This window comes from Orcinus orca, chromosome 8 (genome assembly GCF_937001465.1).
Source record: "Orcinus orca chromosome 8, mOrcOrc1.1, whole genome shotgun sequence".
NCBI classification, from domain to species: domain Eukaryota; kingdom Metazoa; phylum Chordata; class Mammalia; order Artiodactyla; family Delphinidae; genus Orcinus; species Orcinus orca.
The window spans coordinates 4,975,550-4,995,997 of record NC_064566.1 but is presented as its reverse complement, the minus strand read 5'-3'; the positions used below and the strand labels follow the sequence as shown (position 1 = coordinate 4,995,997).

The window sequence follows — 20,448 nt, the reverse complement described above, 5'->3', positions numbered from 1 at the left end:
ACAGAAAAACAGTAGGGAAAGTCAATGGAAAGACCAAAAATTGACAAACCTGTAGCTGATTGAGAAAAAAAAAAGGAAGAAGACTCAAATTACTAAAATCAGAAGTGAAAGGACAAATATTGTTTGGTTTTGCTGACATGATTCTACCATATCTAAAATAGACAGAGCTTCCCTGGTGGCGCAGTGGTTAAGAATCCCCCTGCCAAGGCAGGGGACAAGGGTTCGAGCCCTGGTCCAGGAAGATCCCACATGCCACGGAGTAACTAATCCCTTGTGCCACAACTACTGAGCCTGCGCTCTAGAGCCTGCGAGCTACAACTACTAAGCCCATGTGCCACAACTACTGAAGCCTGCATGCCTAGAGCCCATGCTCTGCAACAAGAGAAGCCACTGCAATGAGAAGCCCGTGCACCGTGACGAAGAGTAGCCCCCACTTGCTGCAACTAGAGAAAGCCCACGCACGGCAACAAAGACCCAATGCAGCCCAAAATTAATTAATTAATTATAAAAAGTTTATAAAAACAAAATAGGCAAATTCATAAAAACAGAAAGTAGAATGGGTTGCCTGGGGCTGGGGGAGGTGGAAATTGAGAGTTATTGCTAAATGAGAACAGAGTTTCTGTTTAGGATGATGAAAAATTTCTAGAAATAGATAGTGGTGATAGTTATACAACATTGTGAGTGTACTTGATGCCACAGAACTTGAATAGTTTAAAATAGTTAGAATGGGGACTTTCCTGGAGGTTCAGTGGTTAAGACTCCTCGCTCCCAATGCAGGGGGCCCAGGTTGGCTCCCTGGTTAGGGAACTACATCCTGCATGCCACAACTAAAAAAGATCCTGCATGCCACAATGAAGATCCCACAAGCTACAACTAAGACCCAGTGCAGACAAATAAATAAATTTTTTAAATTAAAAAATAAACACAATAATAGTGGGGATCTTTAACACCTCACTTACACCAATGGACAGATCATCCAAACAGAAAAATAATAAGGAAACACAAGCTTTAAATGACACAACAGACCAGATAGATTTAATTGATATTTATAGGACATTCCAACCAACAGAACATTCTCCAGGATAGATCACGTCTTGGGTCACAAATCAAGCCTCTGTAAATTTAGGAAAACTGAAACCATATCAAGCATCTTTTCTGACCACAACGCTATGAGATTAGAAATCAATTACAGGGAAAAAAACATAAAAAACACAAACACATGGAGGCTAAACAATGTGTTACTAAATAACCAAAAGATCACTAAAGAAATCAAAGAGGAAATCAAAAAATACCTAGAGACAAATGACAATGAAAACACGACGATCCAAAACCTATGCGATGGGGCTTCCCTGGTGGCACAGTGGTTGAGAGTCCGCCTGCCGATGCAGTGGACACAGGTTCGTGCCCCAGTCCAGGAAGATCCCAGCGGAGTGGCTGGGCCCGTGAGCCATGGCCACTGGGCCTGCACGTCCGGAGCCTGTGCTCCGCAATGGGAGAGGCCACAACAGTGAGAGGCCCACGTACCGCAAAATAAACCCCAAAAAACCAAAAACAAAACCTATGCGATGCAGCAAAAGCAGTTCTAAGAGGGAAGTTTATAGCTATACAAACCTACCTCAAGAAACAAGAAAAATCTCAAATAAACAATCTAACGTTACACCTAAAGGAACTAGAGAAAGAAGAACAAACAAAACCTAAAGTTAGCAGAAGGAAAGAAACCATAAAGATCAGAGCAGAAATAAATGAAATAGAAACAAAGAAAACAATAGCAAAGGTCAATAAAACTAAAAGCTGGTTCTTTGAGAAGATTAACTAAATTGAAAAAGTATTAGCCAGACATTAAGAAAAAGAGGGAGAGGACTCAAATCAAAAGTAGAAATGGGGCTTCCCTGGTGGCACAGTGGTTGAGAATCTGCCTGCCAATGCAGGGGACACGGGTTCGAGCCCTGGTCTGGGAAGATCTCACATGCTGCGGAGCAACTAGGCCCGTGAGCCACAACTACTGAGCCTGCGCGTCTGGAGCCTGTGCTCCGCAACAAGAGAGGCTGTGATAGTGAGAGGCCCGCGCACCGCGATGAAGAGTGGCCCCCACTTGCCACAACTAGAGAAAGCCCTTGCACAGAAATGAAGACCCAACACAGCCATAACTAAATAAATAAATAATAAAAATAAAGGAATTCCCTTAAAAAAAAAAAAAGTAGAAATGAAAAAGGAGGAGTAATAACAGACACCACAGAAATACAAAGCATCCTAAAGGACTACTACAAGCAACTCTATCCTAATAAGATGGACAACCTGGAAGAAATGGACAAATTCTTAGAAAGGTATAACCTTCCAAGACTGAACCAGGAAGAAATAGAAAATATGAACAGACCAATCACAAGTAATGAAATTGAAACTGTGATCCAAAATCTTCCAATAAACAAAAGTCCAAGACCAGATGGCTTCACAGGTGAATTCTATCAAACATTTAGAGAAGAGCTAACACCCATCCTTCTCAAACTCTCCCAAAAAATTGCAGAGGAAGGAAAACTCCCAAACTCATTCTATGAGGCCACCATCAACCTGATACCAAAAGCAGACAAAGATACAACAAAAAAAGAAAATTACAGAATATCAATGATGAATATAGATGCACAAATCTTCAACAAAATACTAGCAAACAGAATCCAACAACACATTAAAAGGATCATACACTATGATCAAGTGGGATTTATCCCAGAGATGCAAGGATTCTTCAATATACGCAAATCAATCAATGTGATACACCATATTAACAACTTGAAGAATAAAAACCATATGATCATCTCAATAGATGTAGAAAAAGCTTTTGACAAAATTCAACACCCATTTATGATTAAAAAAACTCTCCAGAAAGTGGGCATAGAGGGAACCTACCTCACTATAATAAAGGTCACATATGACAAACCCACAGCCAACATCGTTCTCAATGGTGAAAAACTGAAAGCATTTCCTCTAAGATCAGGAACAAGACAAGGATGTCCACTCTCACCACTATTATTCAACATAGTTTTGGAAGTCCTAGCCACAGCAATCAGAGAAGAAAAGGAAATAAAAGGAATACAAATTGGAAAAGAAGAAGTAAAACTGTCACTGTTTGCAGATGACATGATGCTATACATAGAGAATCCTAAAGATGACACCAGAAAACTACTAGAGCTAATCACTGAATTTGGTAAAGTTTCAGGATACAAAATTAATGCACAGAAATCTCTTGCATTCCTATACACTAATGATGAAAAATCTGAAGGAGAAATTAAGGAAGCACTCCCATTTACCATTGCAACAAAAAGAATAAAATACCTAGGAATAAACCTACCTAGGGAGACAAAAGACCTGTATGCAGCAAACTATGACACTGATGAAAGAAATTAAAGATGATACCAACAGATGGAGAGATATAGCATGTTCTTGGATTGGAAGAATCAATATGTGAAATGACTGTGCAACCCAAAGCAATCTACAGATTCAATGCAATCCCTACCAAATTATCAATGGCATTTTTTACAGAACTAGAACAAAAAATCTTAAAATTTGTATGGAGACACAGAAGACCCCGAATAGCAAAAGAGTTCTTGAGGGAAAAAAATGGAGCTGTAGGAATCAGACTCCCTGACTTCAGACTATACTACAAAGCTACAGTAATCAAGACAATATGGTACTGGCACAAAAACAGAAATATAGATCAATGGAACAGGATAGAAAGCCCGGAGATAAACCCACAAACCTATGGTCAACTAATCTGTGACAAAGGAGGCAAGGATATACAATGGAGAAAAGACAGTCTCTTCAATAAGTGGTGCTGGGAAAACTGGACAGCTACATTAAAAGAATGAAATTAGAACACTTCCTAACACCATACACAAAAATAAACTCAAAATGGATTAGAGACCTAAATGTAAGACCGGGCACTATAAAACTCTTAGAGGAAAACATAGGAAGAACACTCTTGGACATAAATCACAGCAAGATATTTTTTGATCCACCTCCTAAAGTAATGGAAATAAAAATAAACAAATGGGACCTAATGAAACTTTAAAGCTTTTGCACAGCAAAGGAAACCATAAACAAGATGAAAAGACAACCCTCAGAATGGGAGAAAATATTTGCAAATGAATCATCAGACAAAGGATTAATCTCCAAAATATATAAACAGCTCATGCAGCTCAATATTAAAAAAAAACAAACAACCCAATCAAAAAATGGACAGAAGACCTAAATAGACATTTCTCCAAATAAGACATACACATGGCCAAGAGGTACATGAAAAGCTGCTCAACATCACTAATGATTAGAGAAATGCAAATCAAAACTACAATGATGTATCACCTCACACCAGTTAGAATGGGCATCATCAGAAAAATCTACAAACAACAAATGCTGGAGAGGGTGTGGAGAAGAGGGAACCCTCTTGCCCTGTTGGTGGGAATGTAAATTGATATAGCCACTATGGAGAACAGTATGAAGGGTCCTTAAGGAACTAAAAATAGTATTACCATATGACCCAGCAAGCCCACTACAGGCATGTATCCAGAGAAAACCATAATTCTAAAAGACACGTGCACCCCAATGTTCATTGCAGCACTATTTACAATAGCCAGGTCATGGAAGCAACCTAAATGCCTATCAACAGATGAATGGATAAAGAAGATGTGGTACATATATACAATGGAATATTACTCAGCCATAAAAAGGAACGAATTTGGGTCATTTGTAGAGACGTGGATGGACCTAGAGACTGTCATACAGAGTGAAGTAAGTCAGAAAGAGAAAAACAAATATCGTATATTAATGCATATATGTGGAACCTAGCAAACGGTACAGATGAACCGGTTTGCAGAGCAGAAATTGAGACACAGATGTAGAGAACAAATGTATGGACACCAAGCGGGGAAAGCGGTGGGGGGTCGGGGGTGGTGGTGTGATGAATTGGGAGATTGGGATTGACGTGTATACACTGATGTTTATAAAATGGATGACTAATAGGACAACAAATAAATAAATAAACATTTTTTAAAAATCATGGAATTAAAAAAAAAGAATCCTTCCTGGTCCCCCCTCCACCTCCACCAACTGCCTGGCCCTACGCCGGTCCCCAACCTCTTGTGATGGTTGCCATGGTCGCTGCCCACTTGCTCACCTGCCTGCCTTCCTCCACCCTCCTCCACTGGACTCGGCTGAAGCCGCCCTCATGAGGCTACCTGGGACGTCCTGGGACAAGTGGCCACCACTCCTTTGTTCCTTTCTTGCCTGGGTGACAGGGTTGTCCACTCCTTCTCGAAACAGTCTCTTTTCTCGGACTCTCTTGGCGGAAGAAGCCGCGCTTTCTCTCTCCTTCTCTGGGAGGCCAGGTTGGTCTCCTCTGTCTCTTCCTCCCCTCCTGCCCCTGGCTGTCTCTGCGCTGCTGGCTCCTGATTTTTCTCTCCTTGGGGACCTTCCTGAACTTCAGATTCATATCCTATGTCCTTCTGACACCTAACAGACATCTCAGCCTCAGGACATCCATAGAAGAACTCTATTTCCTGCCCGTTCCTACCCCCAAGTCCTCCCACATCCCCCCATCAGGAGGCAGGGAAGCCTCCATGTAAGAGTGTGGAAACCGGGGTGGCATCCCTGGATATGAATCGGGATCTGCCCCCTGCCAGCTGTGTGAAGCGGGGCAGGATCACACATCCACCGGGCCTCAGCGTACCCTCTGTGGTGGGGGGTGCGGAATGGTCAGGAGAGCGCTATCTCACAGGGTCATAGTCAGCATGAAATGAGTTAACGCGTAAGGAGCCATGGTTCACTGCTCCCCACCTCCCAGGAAATGACATCACCAGCATCCCAGGTCATCAAGCCAAAAACACAGGGGTCATCCCGGCTTCTGCTCTGTGCGTGTGGGATGTGTGTAAAGAAACAGTGGCAGTCCTGCTGACTCAGCTTCCAAAACCTGTCCCCAAGTTCATGGGCTTCTCTCCATCTGTGAGCACACCCTGGTCCAGGCCATGTCATCACTCCCCTGGGCAGCGGAGCAGCTTCCCAGCCTCCCATACACGCTGCCGCCAATCTACCACTCCCTCCACAGGTTGCAACCAGAGCGATCTTTCACTTAAGAGAGTTAAATCAAACTCTACTGTCCTCCTTTCCCTTCTTCTAACATTTTATCATGGAAACTGCCAGACATACATAAACACAGAGGGGGTCGGATGACCTGCAATGAACTTACATGCATCTTCCATATTCAGCAATACGACGATGAGTCTTCCCTCCACACACACCCCAAGCTCCCCTCCTGCACCCCAGACAGCACATCACCTCATCTGTACAAACTCCACTCGACAAAGTAAATTTTTTTTTGGCCACGTAGTTCCCCTACCAGGGAATGAACCCAGGCCGGCAGTGAAAGCCCTGTGTCCTAACCTCTGGACCGCCAGGGAATTCCCAGCACAGTAATATCTAACCCCCAAATCAGATGATGTTATTCCTTTGCCCAAACCCCTCCTGGGCCCCTACCTCCTCACCCTGGCCTTGACCCCAACCTGTCCCCTCCCCTCTCCCCCTCGCCCCTCTGTTCCCCGTGTGGGGCTCTGTGTTCATGGTCTCTCTACCTGGAACCCCCATTTCCCTGACTTTGCATGAATGCCTCCCACTGGCCCCATGTGTTCTCAGCTCCCCTGTTTGGATTTCTTCCCTAATCGCAGCGAGAAGCCAGTGGAGGGATCTAGGCAGGAGGGCACGGTGATCTGGCTTCGGTGTGTGGGACGAGCTATGGGTGGGATGGGGGAGCAGGAAGGCCGGGGTCTGAGATCATTAAATGAGATGAGCCATAAGGCAATCAAGCCACGACATAGCAAGTGCTCAAAAAATATTAGCTCTCATCAGTGCCCGTGCTGGATAAACCTTGGTCCCCTGCTTCTGAAGCAGAGTTGTAGGAATAAAAACCGTGTCCGAGTGTGAATGTGCTTGCCCCAAGCAACCCAGCTGGTGGGGTTCTGGGGCTGTGCGCTCCCTGGACTCCTGGCTTCCTCCGGTGGGGAGATAGTTACAGGCACAAATGACATAATTCCACGGAGAACATTCCTTGCCAACGTAAAAGAGACCCGGTCTAGGAGCAGTGAGTGGGTGAGTTCTTCCAGGGTGGGGGGACCAGGAAGGCGCCCCGATGCCAAGAGAGCCGGGCTGGAGGGAGTCCCCCCACGCCGGGCAAAGTTGGGGCGTGGCTGAGGTGGGTGCAGCGGGCTGGAGGGGGACCCAGTGTCTCCAGCCAGGGCCAGCACCCAGGGTGAAGGAGGGAGCCTCGGCCGCCAGGGGGAGCCCGTGGACTTCGCTGGCCTGAGGACGCGGGGCTGCCCCAAGAGGAAACAGCCTCTGCGAGGTAGCCAATATTTGACTACAGACAGGCAGACCAACCAAGAGTGAATCCTGTCCTGCCACTTGCTGGGAGGGTGACCTTGGGCAAGTGACTTGGCTATCCCGTGCCTCGGTTTCCTCGCTGTGAAGAAAGCCCCTACTGGAACCAAACCCCGAAATTGGCTCACTTGACCTTGACCTCCTGGCACCTTCCCCTCGGACTCTCATCCGTTGAACAGGGACGCTGCTCCTCCCACGTGCCGGTGTTGCTCTGTGCACTGAACCAGCCACAGCCCCTGTCGCTGGAGCAAAGAGCTGGGGGAAAGAGGCTCTGAGCACCCCCCTGCCAGAGGCCACCCCCTCGCCCCCCAGCATCCCAGGTGGGTCAGGTGCCCCCGCGTGCCTCCTCTTTCCTTCCTCATCGCTTCTCACTCTCGCGCACCACATGGCGAGCGGCGGAGGGGTGGGGGACAGCTTCACGTCTGAATCCCCAGTTGGTTGGCGAATAGCTAGTGTGGAACGGGCCTGATGAGCTGAGTCTGAATGGGACTTTCCCCCCTGGCCCCTGCAGGCTGGTGCCTTCCAAGGCAGGGGATGGCCTGGGGCTCAGACGTGCAGCTCCCCTAGATTGGTTTATTTTTCATTTTCTGGCCACACTGCGTGGCATGTGGGATCTTATTTCCCCAGCCAGGATCGAACCCGGGCCCCCCGCATTGGAAGCACGGAGTCTTAACCACTGGACTGCCAGGAAAGTCGAGCCCCTCTTGCTCTGGACAGGCCTGCATGGAGGGGCCCTCCGTGCTCCCCACCTCCTATGAGCTTTCTCGAGGTTGGCTCCTCCCCTCAGTCTCTGCTGAGCCAGACGCACTGGAAGGTCTGCCTGGAACGCCTGGTATGGCAGCTTGGTCTTTATCCGGGAAGGGCTGCTGACAGGGAACGGTGTGGTCAAGTTTGTATCTTGAGGGGGCCCTGGCTGCAGGGTGGAAGACAGCTGGGTCGGAGCTGGCAGGTGGTGGAGGGGCCCCAGGCAGGACAGCAGGAAGGACTCTGGCCGGGGAGAGGCCTATGCACAGGAACTTAGGCTGGTCAGTCGGCCTCAAGGATGAAGCCCAGGGCTCCAGCTCCCGTAAGCAGCGACGCCACTGGTTTTAGGAAGAACCCTGAGGGCTGAGGCTGAGCTTGGCCTCGCGTGTTACGAATCTGTTGCCCATCATGGAGCCAAAATGACTGTGGATGGTTGGAACAGGACCGCTAAGGAGGGAGGGGGTGGGGTGGAGAGCACGACCGATTCTTGGGAGGAAAGGACTTGGAGTCCTGGCTGGGGCAGAGGGACAGGCAGGCCCCGTGACACTCCGCACCCCCATTCCTCGGAGGTAGGAGTGCCAGGCAGAGGCCCCTGGTCACAGGCTAAGGATGAAAGCCAGCCCTGCGGGTTGCCCCTTGTCCTACACCCCTGGAGAGGAACAAGCCACCCAGTGTTCCATGGCTCACGGGGGTCTAAGGCTCTGTCTCTATCGGGTGAGACCCCACCAGCCAGGGTGTGGAGCCTGCCCTTGACAGGCGGCTGGGGTGATGCTGGCAGAGGAAAAGGGCACCCCCTAAATCCCCCCGATTCTCCACTCTGTGCAGAGCTGCCTGATCCGGGCAGCAGGTGGCCGCTCAGACTCAAGGACAACAGAGCTGCAGCCTGGCCTGGAGCTCCGGTCAGTGAGGTTGACACCTTCTCAGCCACAGTCAGCGCCAGCACCTGTGATCACACGGCAGATGGGCCCAGGTGGACGATGGGTCGGCTAGGGCAGGGAGAAACACAGGTGCACAGGCTGCTTGGAGCCTAGCTGTCAGGACACACAGCATAGCTGTTGGCGAGGGAAAGGGGTCTGCTGGGCCCCCTGAACCAACCAGTGAGAAAAGATGGGCTGGGGAAACCCGGGATGGAGCTAGAAAACGGGTGAGGACTGTTCCCATCCCTCCTCCCTACTCTCATAAGTTATTTCAAATGGTTTGGGAGTTCACTACCATCGTCTTTTATTATGCGCCATTTGAAATCCCTTTTGGAGGAGGCAGAATTTCAATAAGAGGAAGTGGACACGCAGGCCTGGCTCAGGAGATTTCTGTGATGGGGAAACTGGAGTCTCCAGGTAGAACGGTCTCCTCCTCAGGGTTCAGAGTAGTTGAGAAAGCAAGAGTCAACTCCCCACCTGGAATCGCTCCAGGCAGCATGCCCCTGGGGGCTGTGACAGACAGACAGTCTCCCCATCGCCCAGGTAAAGCGGCTGAGTCCACAACACGCCACACTTGCTCCGGGTCACACGGCTGGTGGCTGCATACCTGGCCTGGGAACGCAGCCTCACGTGCTGCCCGCCAGCTCTCTTGCCTCCCTCTGGCTGGTGAGCAGATGAAGCTAGAATGCCAAGTGCAGCCCTGGCGGCTGTAAAACAAAATAGTTAAGGAAAGAGCTGGACTCTGGCCCTCAGTGGGTAAGTTAGGTCTCCTCTGCCTCAGTGGCCCCGCCTTTAAAATGGGGATCAGAGCCCTGATCTCCTGGGGCGGGGGTGAGGGCTGAATGAGTTTCGTGCATGAAACACAAGGACAGCGTGTGACACAGGACAAGCACAGTGTGGGCGCTGAGGGCTGTTGGGGACATGAGGCCTGGCACCGGGGCAATCGTGCTGCTGAGGAGAGGGCCCTGGGCTCACTCGGGCCTAGCGCTCCCCTGGGTCCCGGGGTGACCTGGAGCGAGGTGCTAGTAATGACTCTCCCACGGCACCAGCTTATTGGGTTTCCACTCGGCCAGGGCCCACCATGAGCTGTGCGGGGTCACCTAGAGCCTGGTCTGGGCAGGTCCTGCCGACCTGGCCACGTTGTGTAGCTCAGGTGTGGTTTACATGTTGCATTCGGCTCTCGTGCCCAAACCAGGCTTCACGCGTCCGCCACTTCACAGTGCTGAAAAAGGAGGGTTAGAGGAAGGGGCCCCACCTCCACGCGGTGCCAGAGACCCTCAAAGGCTGGGGCTCCTCCCACCCAGGTTGGGGCAGGTTTGGGCCTAAGAGCGAAGCCCAGGAGAGCAGCACAGACACAGCAGATGGCCAGGGCCTCGTATTACATTCAACGTTTACAAGAACACACCCTGTCACATGCATCTCGAAAAGGCTCCCCGGCCACCATGGGCGGGGGGCGGGGGCGGGCAGGACGCAGCCCACACAAACGGGGAGACAGGGTCTGAGTGGAAAGGGTCATTGCTTTAATTCAGGTCGGGACCCACCCCGGGGCCGCCCACCCCACCCCAAGGCAGAATCACTGCCTGCTCGTGATCGTTACAAAAATAAATATGAAAAAAGCAGCAACTCTTTAGTGATCGTGGAATTAATCGGACAACGATTGAATGTGTTTAAGCGACTGGCGCGTCTCCTAAGTTGCACCAAAAGAATCTGGAAGCACTTGGTTTGGCCACAGAGGCAACACGGAAGGAGGGGAAGGGCCCAGCCCCAGGCCCGGCCAAGCGCCCTCCCCTCACATCTCTGAGTCGGCGTACATGCCGTTGATGAGATAATCCACCTGCGTGTAGTCCTTCCTCTTGTAGCTCTCGTAGGCCTGCAGGGCAAACAGAACCAGGACTGTGATGAAGAGGGTGACCCCCAGCAGGAGCACTGCCAGGAGGAAACTTCTGTTCACCGGGGACTGGGCCAGGGGCTCGCTGGAGACCACCAGGTACCGGCCTTGGGTGCTGAGCTGACACGCGTCCGTGGCTGGCACCTTGGAGTCCCCTGAGCTCCCAGGGGTCGGCCCCACGGAAGCAGTGCCAGGCGCGGCTTCAGGCTCGCCCTGCTCCGGCGTCTGAGTGGTGCCTGGCCCCGCGGCCCCCGGCATGGATGTGACGGGGCTGGGCTGCGTCGGGGGGGCCGGGCTGGAGTGAGGGGCAGATGCTGGCGCTGTGCTGGCAGCCGGCTGGGGGGCCTTGGTCGTGGTCCCCACTGTCATGGATGCGGAAGCCGAAGAGGGGGAGGCGGGTTCTGGGGTTGTGTTGAGGAGGGTGGGCGCAGGCCTACTTGCCGCGTCAGCCGCAGTCCGGGCCGTCGGCGCCTGGACGGTGGGGCCCTGTGTGGACGCGTTAAGTGTTTGGGGACTCAGGGGCACCGTGGGGCTGGCTGTGGCATGGCCGGGGGTGTGCCCGGGACGACCGTGCGAGTCCAAGGGGCCGCTTACGCTTGCCAGGGCTGCAGCAGCTGTGGGAGCACCCGTGGCCGGCGTGGGTGTTGTGTGCGTCGCTGGCCCAGACAGTGTGCCGCTGCCAGGCGCCCGTGTGTGGGGTGAGGACGGGGTCCGCCGGTCAGACGCCGGGACAGGCGGCGTGGGCACCCCGGAGGTGGCTCCGTCAGGGGTCCCTTCTGCCGTCGCTGACGCGCCTGCCTCTGTCCTGTGCATTGTCCCTGCTGTGACCGCAGGAGAGGTGGGGTCGCCTCCCCAAGTCCCTCTGGTCAACGTGATGGGAGAAGGTGTCACCGAGGTCATTCTTGCAGACATTTCATTCAAGACTCTTGTAATGGTTTCCATGGATGAGTTTTGTTCTGAATTCTCCAGCGTCTTGTTGAGGACTGAGTACCCTTAGGGTCAGAAAAGGGAGGAAAAGATACGATCACCTTCAACCCTGTGCAGGTGGATCATTCAGAGACTGCCTTAATTTTCGGCCTGTGGGACTGGCCGGGGAGGCTGTGTGGTGCCTTGCTTCTTAGCCCGGCAAACACGTTTCCCTCTCATCTCCTCCCTGCACACATCTGGCCGGCAGCCCATCACAGAGGCGCTCAGCACTTTGATTTAAAATCTCCTTTGTGCTCTCTGAACCCCAAGCCCATGAAAGGCTTCAGAGCTTCATTTTTTTTTTTTTGCGGTACGCGGGCCTCTCACTGCTGTGGCCCCTCCCATTGCAGAGCACAGACTCTGGACGCCTAGGCTCAGCGGCCATGGCTCATGGGCCCAGCCGCTCCGCGGCACGTGGGATCCTCCCGGACCGGGGCACGAACCCGCGTCCCCTGTATCTGCAGGCGGACTCTCAACCACTGCGCCACCAGGGAAGCCCCCAGAGCTTCATTTTTTGATCCAGTTCTCAAAATATCATCATCTCTCACATTACAGGTATGATTCGCCATTAAAAAAACCTATCCAACACACACCCAGGTTTACACAGCAGATAAACCGTTGCCCAGATATTCACACCATGCGAGAATTCTTGGCTTTATGATCGGATTCAAAGCAGGATTCCTGGAGAAGAACAGTGTCTGGCACAGAGGAGAAGCGCCACTAAATATGTGACGTGTGGATCGACAAACTCCCCAATAAAGACGAGGTTTATGGAAGGAATGACATTTTGCAAGGCCAAGTAAGTCACCCTCTCAAGGCTCAGAGGCCAGGTCCCATGTTGGCCCAACAGGCCTTTGCAGCCCAGCCCCCGGGAGCTGCGGGGCCCCTGCAGGCCCGTCCAGCAGTCACACGGCTTTCTCACTTACGTGGATGCGGGGCTGTCAGGTGGCTTTCAGATAAGGACCAAGAGGAAACCCAGATGAGCACGAGGGCTGTCCACATCTTGCAGGTGAGCTGGCAGCAAGGCTGGGCGGTGCCCAAGGCCCCCAGCCTGCCGTTCCTCAGGCTGCTGACAGTTCCCTGCTGCTTGGCCGAGGAACCTAAGGTCAGGAAGGGAGGCATCTGGTCAGTGACACACGGGGCACAGGCCTGGCAACGCGCCGGCTGTGGAGTGCTCCGAGAGGTCCCAGGGTGCAAACCCAGCCAGATGTTTCCCCTGGGGCCTGGCATTCAGGAAGAGCATTCAGGAAGAGTGTCTCAGCCACGTGTTCAGGGATCCGCCCAGTGCCTCCTCTGACGGGTTTATAGCACTTCTTAACCCAGTCTCACTATGTGTCTTACTATCCCAGCTCAGAGTTCAGAGTATGAAAGAGCAGCAGAGAGGGGGGCCAAGACTTCCTCCTCAACTTCTCTGTGGCCTCTGCAGGGCCCAGAGCACTTCTCTGCACCCGTGACAGCTGACCACATGGAAAGATTCCACTTAGCCAGCCAGCCACCACCCATCACCCATCCACTGCCCATCACCCACCCATCCATCCATTCACCCATCCATCACCCATCCACCCATCATCCACCCATCCACCATCCACCCATCATCCACCCATCCACCATCCACCCATGACCCACCCACTGCCCATCACCCATCCACCCATCACTCATCCATTCATCCATCCACCCATCACCCACCCATCCATCCATCCACCCATCTATCACCCATCACCCACCCATCCATCCATCCATACACCCATCCACCACCCAACATCCACCCACCCACCCATCCATCCACCACCCATCACCCATCCACCAGCCATCACCCATCCATTCATCCATCCACCCATCACCCACCCATCCATCCACCCACCCATCCATTACCCATCCACCCATCACCCACCCATCACCCACTCATCACCCATCCACCCATCCACCGCCCATCACCCATCCACTCATCACCCATCCACCACCCATCACCCATCCACCGCCCGTCTCCCATCCACCCATCACCCATCCACCACCCATCACCCATCCACCGCCCATCACCCATCCACCCATCCATCACCCATCCACCCATCACCCATCCACTCATCACCCATCCACCACCCATCACCCATCCACCGCCCATCACCCATCCACCCATCCACCGCCCATCACCCATCCACCCATCACCCATCCACCGCCCATCACCCATCCACCGCCCATCACCCATCCACCGCCCATCACCCATCCCTTCGTCCAATACTCCCCGAGTGCCTGCTCATGCGCCAGACAGTACACTCAGGACAGAAAGATGAGAGCCGCACAGCCCCCTCCTCCAGGGAGCCTGCCTCCAACGGGAGACACAGAAGAGAGGTCAGTGCAGGCTGGTGCCAGTGTAGAGGGACTAAGTGTCAGGAAACAGGGAGGAGATGGCACCTGGGAGGCTGCGAAGGGTCAGGTGGAGGCTGGTCCTCTGTGCAGAGGCCCCAGAGGTGGGTGGGACGGGACAGGGTGCTGCAGGGCCCACGAGGCACGGAATTCAGCTGGTGGGGGGTGGAGGCGGGGGCCAGGGAAGGTACCCTGGCTAGTAACACCTGGGCCACGTTCTGAAAGACGGTTGGGATCCACCTGGTGGGAAAGGGGTGGGGGGGCAAGTGGCAGGAGCAGCAGGTGATGACAGCAGGGCCAGAGGCCTGGGGACAGCGCAGTGAGACCTGGGCTTAAACAAGAGAGAGAGAGGCCACCACGGGGCAGTTTGGATTTTGGTGTGGGGGGAGGCGAGCCCGTGCAGGCCCGAGGCAGGGGTGTGACAAGCGAGGCGTTCTGGCAAGGGGCAGCTGGGGTGGCGATGCAGGGGGCAAGGCCTGTGAAGGCTGAGAGACTCAGTAAGGGGGTTCCACAGCAGGGGACAGAGGGTGGGCTAAGTGGACCTGGTCACAGAAGCCCTGGTCTCCGAGGGTTACGGTGCAACTGCAGAAACTTACAGAGACGCCACGGCAGCTGAGCCTCAACAGGATTGGCTTCCCGAGCACACAGCGGGGTCTCCCCACTCACCCCAGGTCTCTCCCACATGCTGGCAGGCTCAGGTCCCTCACCACAGGGGAACCGAGGGGGCAGGTGGCCTCAAGTGCCCCATCACTTCATGCCCTGCCGGTCCTGGGTGCGCCCTGATCCTGTTCTCAGCCCCACCCAACTGCCGGAGTCCCACGTGGCCGCCTGCGAGGCCCAGGTCCCCTCGGACAACAGCCCAGTCACGTGCAACGAGGGCTAGTCCTGAGACTCAAACTCGACGTGGGCACAGGGCAAGCAGAGCACAGTCTGCTGGGAGCCTGAGGGCTGGCGACTCCTGGGGGTGCCTCCACAATCAGTCCTGCCTGAAGATGTCCTAGGCCCTCGGCCTTTCCCCTGGCCCTCATGGCGAAGCCCTTGGGTTCCACAGAATGTCTTGGAAGGGAGCCTTCAGGTCACCCTGAACGAAACGTCCTGATGGACTCCTCGCCTTGGCACGGATGCTAACTGCTGCTCTCCACGGCCCTGCGGCCAGGCTGCCCTCCCGCGGAGCAGGGCAGGCTCACTGGCTTCCCAGCAGCCCCAAGAGTCACCTTCAAGCGTCCCCATCCTGGGCCTGCTCCATCTGCCATGCCACAGCTGCCAGAAAGATCTCTGTAACCCACAAAGCTGACGCTGCCTCCAGTGCTTAAGCCCCCTGCTCTCCCAGGATAACTCCTAAGCTCCTTAACACGGCGAGGCCGCCTTCAAAGGCTGCCCCACGGCCTCTCCCCTGCGAGCCCACCCTCGCCAGACACGTGAAATACCGGCAGTTCCTGGCCCAGCCCGGCCCCCTCGAGGAGCACTTCCAGCCCTGCTGGCGGCCACGCGAAAGCAGTCCCCGTGCGGCATAAAGGGGCATCTAGAGGTGGCTTTCTTTCTCCTGTGAGCAGCGGGGGCTCTTGCAAAGTGGCCTCACGACTGGAAAAACCCTTTCGAGCACAAACTCTGCTGGAAGGCTGGGCACTCCCCTCCCCCATGCTTCTAATCCCTTCGTGAGAGTCACTAACTTTAGTTTAGCTTCATGGCGCACTCTCCCGCCAAAACTGTCCATAAGAGCTCCTGGTGTCTTACAGGTTTAAAAAGGTTCCCCAGCCCTACAAACCACAGATTTGCATCTGTTTTCTCCAGAGCAAAAGGCATTCTTTGTTCTGACTGAAACAGAGGGGGTGGGGTGGGGAGAGAAGAAACAGACCAATGTCATGAGGGGGAAGGACTGAACCAGGGAGGTTTCAGGCACAGAGAGCTCCCACTCCCCCCACATTAGCTGAAGTAAATGCAGCTGGGCTCTTCGTAAATAAGTGTATTTAAACGACTCTCTCTTTGGCCAGTCACGTCCACTGAATGCATTAAAAATGCCACCACTCAGCCCAACATGCTCCCCAAGTCTGAGCCCTGGATCTGACAGGGGCTTCCAGAATGCACCCCAGGCTTTCCACTGCCACCTCACTACAAATCTGCGGAGCAGAGTCAGGAAACTTTTTCCTATCGAGAGCTAGATAGCAGATATTTTAGATTTTTGTGGGCCATACGGTCTGTCTTAGCTACTCAAGTCTGCGAAAGCAGTCATGGACCATAGGTATGTGATGGGTGTGGCTGGGTCCCGATAAAACTTTATTTACAAAAACAGGCAGCGGGCACAGACGTGGCCCACAGGCCACAGTTTGCCACCCCCGCCTCTGGCGCTTCAGAGCTGATGCTCCAGCTAAGGCAGGAGGAACTGATTCAAGGGCCTGAATGGGTTTCCGCCTTCCCGTCCAGTCCCTCATCCTGGAACAGACACGGGCCGTCCCATTTTTGGTCCAGGGACAGACTCTAGTCGGTCTCCTCCCAGGACCCCTTCTGCTAGGAGGCGCCCCCTCCGCACCCCGCATCAGTGAGATGCAGCACCCCTGCCCGTGCAGCGAGGGGCTCCCATAGTATCGTGGTCTCATGACACGAGGCCCAGAGAGAACCTCACAGAAACAGAAGACGGCCCAGAGGACCACACGGTTCCCATACCTGCCTGGGGACCCCCCACCAGGGCCACCCAAGAAGGCAGAAGCTCTGACAGCGAACGGGCCTCCTGCACACTGGACGGCTTGGCCCTCTGAGGTTCGCTGTCTTTCCTTTGCCCACCCTGTCCCTGCAAAGCCCCCTCGGGGCCCTTTTCGGGCTCACTGTCCTGTCACTGAGCAGGTGGCCCTGCCCGCAGGGCTTTGGACACTCACGAGAGGCAGCTGCTCGGGGCGTGTGCCCAGGCTGGGCCATCTTCCTCGGGGGGCTGAGGGCTTGACACTGTGCGCTTGTCGGGCGAGGTTTGGCTCTGCAGGAGGCGAGGACGGCTTTGAAGGGCACTCCCAGGCCATGGCACGCTTTGTGGCACACGTGGGATCCAGGCAGATGCTCCACTCTGGTAGAAGATGCATCTACGGTTTGAAAAAGAATAAACGCTCCTTAGGAAAAGCACAGGGGAAAAACCCAGTGAGGAGGGAGGCATTTTTCTAGTGTAAACTCAGGAGGAGATGAAAGAAACTCAGCACCTCCTAGAGTGGCAGATATGTGTAGGTGGTGATGCCTGAGAACCACACGGACGGGCCTGCTCTCTATCACACACGCCCATGTGCACACACAGCAACACACACGCATATGTGCATAGGTACACGTGCGTATGCATGCGGTCACACGCGCACACACGCACTCGTATCCATGTGCACATGGCAACACCTGCGTGCACACTGCCATGTGTGTACACGTGCAAGCATACACATGCACATGTGCAATCACACACAGTGACATACATGAGGTGAGCGTGTGCATGGAGCATCTCTCTAAAGCTATCTCAGGAAACTCCACTGGTCGCTCAGGAGACCTCTGCTGGATGCCATCACTGTCTTCCCTCAGCCAGCGGGGCTGGTGATCACTCCCACAGAGACAGGAATTGGCCGCTGTGCGGAGTCAAGCACAGGCCCTCATGCTGTCACTTCATCTCTCTGGTATGGTCCTGACTCCACTTTCCAACAGCGTATTCTAAATGTCAAGATTCCCACGTGGGGGCCTGTGCTAATCTGACTCACAACGGACAAAGCATTAACAAGACTCAGAGTCATAGTCTCCCCTGAAAAGGCTTTAGTGAGCCTTAAATGAGGGTCTGGCCAGTTATCCTCATGATCTGGTGCAGAGTGACTGGGCAGATCACGGTCTCAGAAAGAAGAGACCCCTGTGCAGGAAGGGAATAAGCAAGAAGGACTAAGTGTTGAGTAGGAGAGCAGGGCAGGTGGAAAGACAGGAGGTTAGGCTGGTGCTGGGAGTTCCCATTTTCAGGGGTCAGCCCCTCACAAGTTCTGCAGGGAAGGGGCAGCACCCCACTAGCCAGGCAACCCTGTATTAGAAAGGCACCCTCAGAATGTGGCTCTGGGTGCCTACTTCATGACCTTCTCTGGTCCTTGACTTTGTGCTACCTCTCAACATCTCCCATTTCCAATTTCTTATGTTCCCAACCTTGGCTTTACTTTTAACTTCTATGAAACTGTTTGTTATATGCAGGGTGCTGTGTGCAAGTTACCTGATATCAGACTCCAAATTGCTTAATTCCTTTTTCTGGATTACAATTCTCCAAATTGCTTAATTCCTTTTTCTGGATTACAATTCTCCAAATTGCTTAATTCCTTTTTTCCTGGGCTCAACACAAGTGTTGCCAGCCACATTCCATCACACTAGTAACTTATTTATCAGCGGCAACGTGGTCCCAGTCCCTACACCAAGCTGGAGAAACTATACATACCGAGGGACAGGAATTGCGGAAGCAAGTACAGGGCAAACCACAGATACCTGCCCTGACACGTCACCTGGCTGAACTTTGGTATCGCGACACAGACTTGTGGGTTTGTGTATACAGACATTGTCCTGTGGTCCAAAGGAAGTGTCTCTGTGGCAGATGGGAACCCAGAGCACTGGAGAGCGTCTTAACTACATCGCTTCCTTCCAGGTTTTTGGAATTTTTGGTATCAGGCTAAATGCTGATCAAGAGGCTAGTTTTTGCTGGCAGTCTGGGTAGATTTGACATTCCTTTGTCCATTAGGCAAGTCTGGCATATAAGCAGAACATCTGTATTGAAATTTTAGAGATGCTTCCTCCAGGGAGAAAAAAAAACAACAACATTATTAAAGGCAGATTTCTAAGTAGATATTTATGTCTTATGGCAAACCATGGATTCCTCATACTAGCCTAACAGCTAATTCCACACACTAACTAGCCACCCGGACTCACCTGGAGGAGGCGAGCAGGTAAATGTAAATGCACAACACCCTCCCAGGTAGAGCGGGCTTGGGGGAGGCCTGGGTCGCCTAAAGGGCCAACTCTTTCTTTGAGGGTAACTCTTCCTGGGGCCCAGCCTTGGCCGGGCAGGATTAGCTCCCCACCCATCCGGGAGTGTCCCAACTTCCCTCTCCTCCGCTCCCAAACTGGAGCGACCCGGGTCTCTTCTCTGGTTTGGGATCCCCTTAAGCCCTCCTCCTGTCTCCCGCCTCTTGGGCTCCCATCCATGCTCCTTCCGAGTCTGGGCCCCCAACTGACTCCTTCCATTCTTTCCTCTCCTCCAATTCCTCACCTCCAGTCGTCACCAGCTTGCATTCTATGTCCCCATTCATCTTTTCTCTTGTCCCGCTCCTCTGCCTCTCGTGGCCCCATGCCCCCTCCTCTGCCTCTCGTGCTCCCATGCACCCCTCCTCCTGTCTCCACCTCCCTCTCTCAGCCCCAAGCCGGCTCAGGCAGCCTTGACAACAGCTCCACGGACAACAGCGAGGGCCCCTTACCCGGGCGTGGCAGGCCTGCGGCGGCCCGGAGGCCCTCGGGCGGCGGGGAAGTGGCCGCCGTCCGGCGTGCGGACGTGGCCGGCACCGGAGCAGCGCGACCGCAAGCCAAGACTGCTCAGGGCAGCCGCCCCAGCTCCGGCCCCTCCCGGACCGCCCCGGAGGTGACGTCACGGGAGGGCGGGCCCTGGCGGGCGGGGCAGCGTCGGCCGAAGCCGGGAGCCGCCCAGCGGCTCCAGGCGCTGCAGGAGGCGAGCCGGAAGCGAGGGGCGTGGCTGTACCCAGGGCCCCGCCCACCGCGGAGGGGTCCAGCTACGTCTGGAGAGCGGCTGGAAGCGGCTATTTAGGGCAGGTCTCTGCCGGAAGTGGTGGTTCCTCGTGCTCGTCTCACAGTCTGTGGACACTACCCTGTAGCGACCGAGGTACCGGGGCTGGGTGATCTCAGACCTACCCCGACGGCGTGACCCTGCCACATGCCCTCCCTCATCCCTCCGACTTTATCCAACCGGGGGGCGGGGGGGCCTGCGCTGGGAGTAAGCCATAGTCGGGATGGCCGCCAGCGTGTTTTGAGTGCTTACTCGTGCCAAGACCTGGGCTTGGTTGGGTGATTTAACTCTGCAATAGCACTGTGACGCGCTTCGCACCCGTTTTACAGATGCTGAAACTGAGGCTCACAGAATGTTTCTTAATTGTGAGATGTGAATAACAG

At 53.8% G+C, this 20,448-nt stretch overlaps 1 protein-coding gene across 7 annotated transcripts; it reads right to left on the bottom strand.

The window, feature by feature from the left end:
* Positions 1-9,345: 9,345 nt before the first annotated feature.
* Positions 9,346-19,892, bottom strand: C8H11orf24 (chromosome 8 C11orf24 homolog). Of its 7 annotated transcripts, none has more exons than XM_033402429.2 (5): positions 18,494-19,892; positions 17,160-17,357; positions 12,855-13,028; positions 10,886-11,954; positions 9,346-9,781 (listed from the first exon to the last, which is right to left on the bottom strand). In XM_033402429.2, the coding sequence occupies exons 2-5, from the start codon at positions 17,197-17,199 to the stop codon at positions 9,454-9,456; spliced, it is 1,611 nt and encodes a 536-aa protein (XP_033258320.2). In that variant the 5' UTR covers positions 17,200-17,357; positions 18,494-19,892; the 3' UTR covers positions 9,346-9,453. The 7 variants fall into 7 exon arrangements, with proteins under 7 accessions (XP_033258320.2, XP_033258322.2, XP_033258321.2 ...); XM_033402431.2 differs by having other exon boundaries at positions 18,777-19,892; XM_033402430.2 differs by having other exon boundaries at positions 17,160-19,061; positions 19,743-19,892.
* Between the last annotated feature and the right edge of the window lie 556 nt (positions 19,893-20,448).

What these genes read in the sequence shown, in the direction of transcription:
- C8H11orf24 (XM_033402429.2), bottom strand. Translation starts at nt 17,199, where the DNA reads ATGGCCCAGCCTGGGCACACGCCCCGAGCAGCTGCCTCTC. An exon ending in GCCCCGAGCAGCTGCCTCTC is followed by an intron (nt 13,029 to 17,159) that starts GTGAGTGTCCAA and finishes TCCTGACCTTAG; the next exon opens with GTTCCTCGGCCAAGCAGCAG. An exon ending in CCTGACAGCCCCGCATCCAC is followed by an intron (nt 11,955 to 12,854) that starts GTAAGTGAGAAA and finishes TCTGACCCTAAG; the next exon opens with GGTACTCAGTCCTCAACAAG.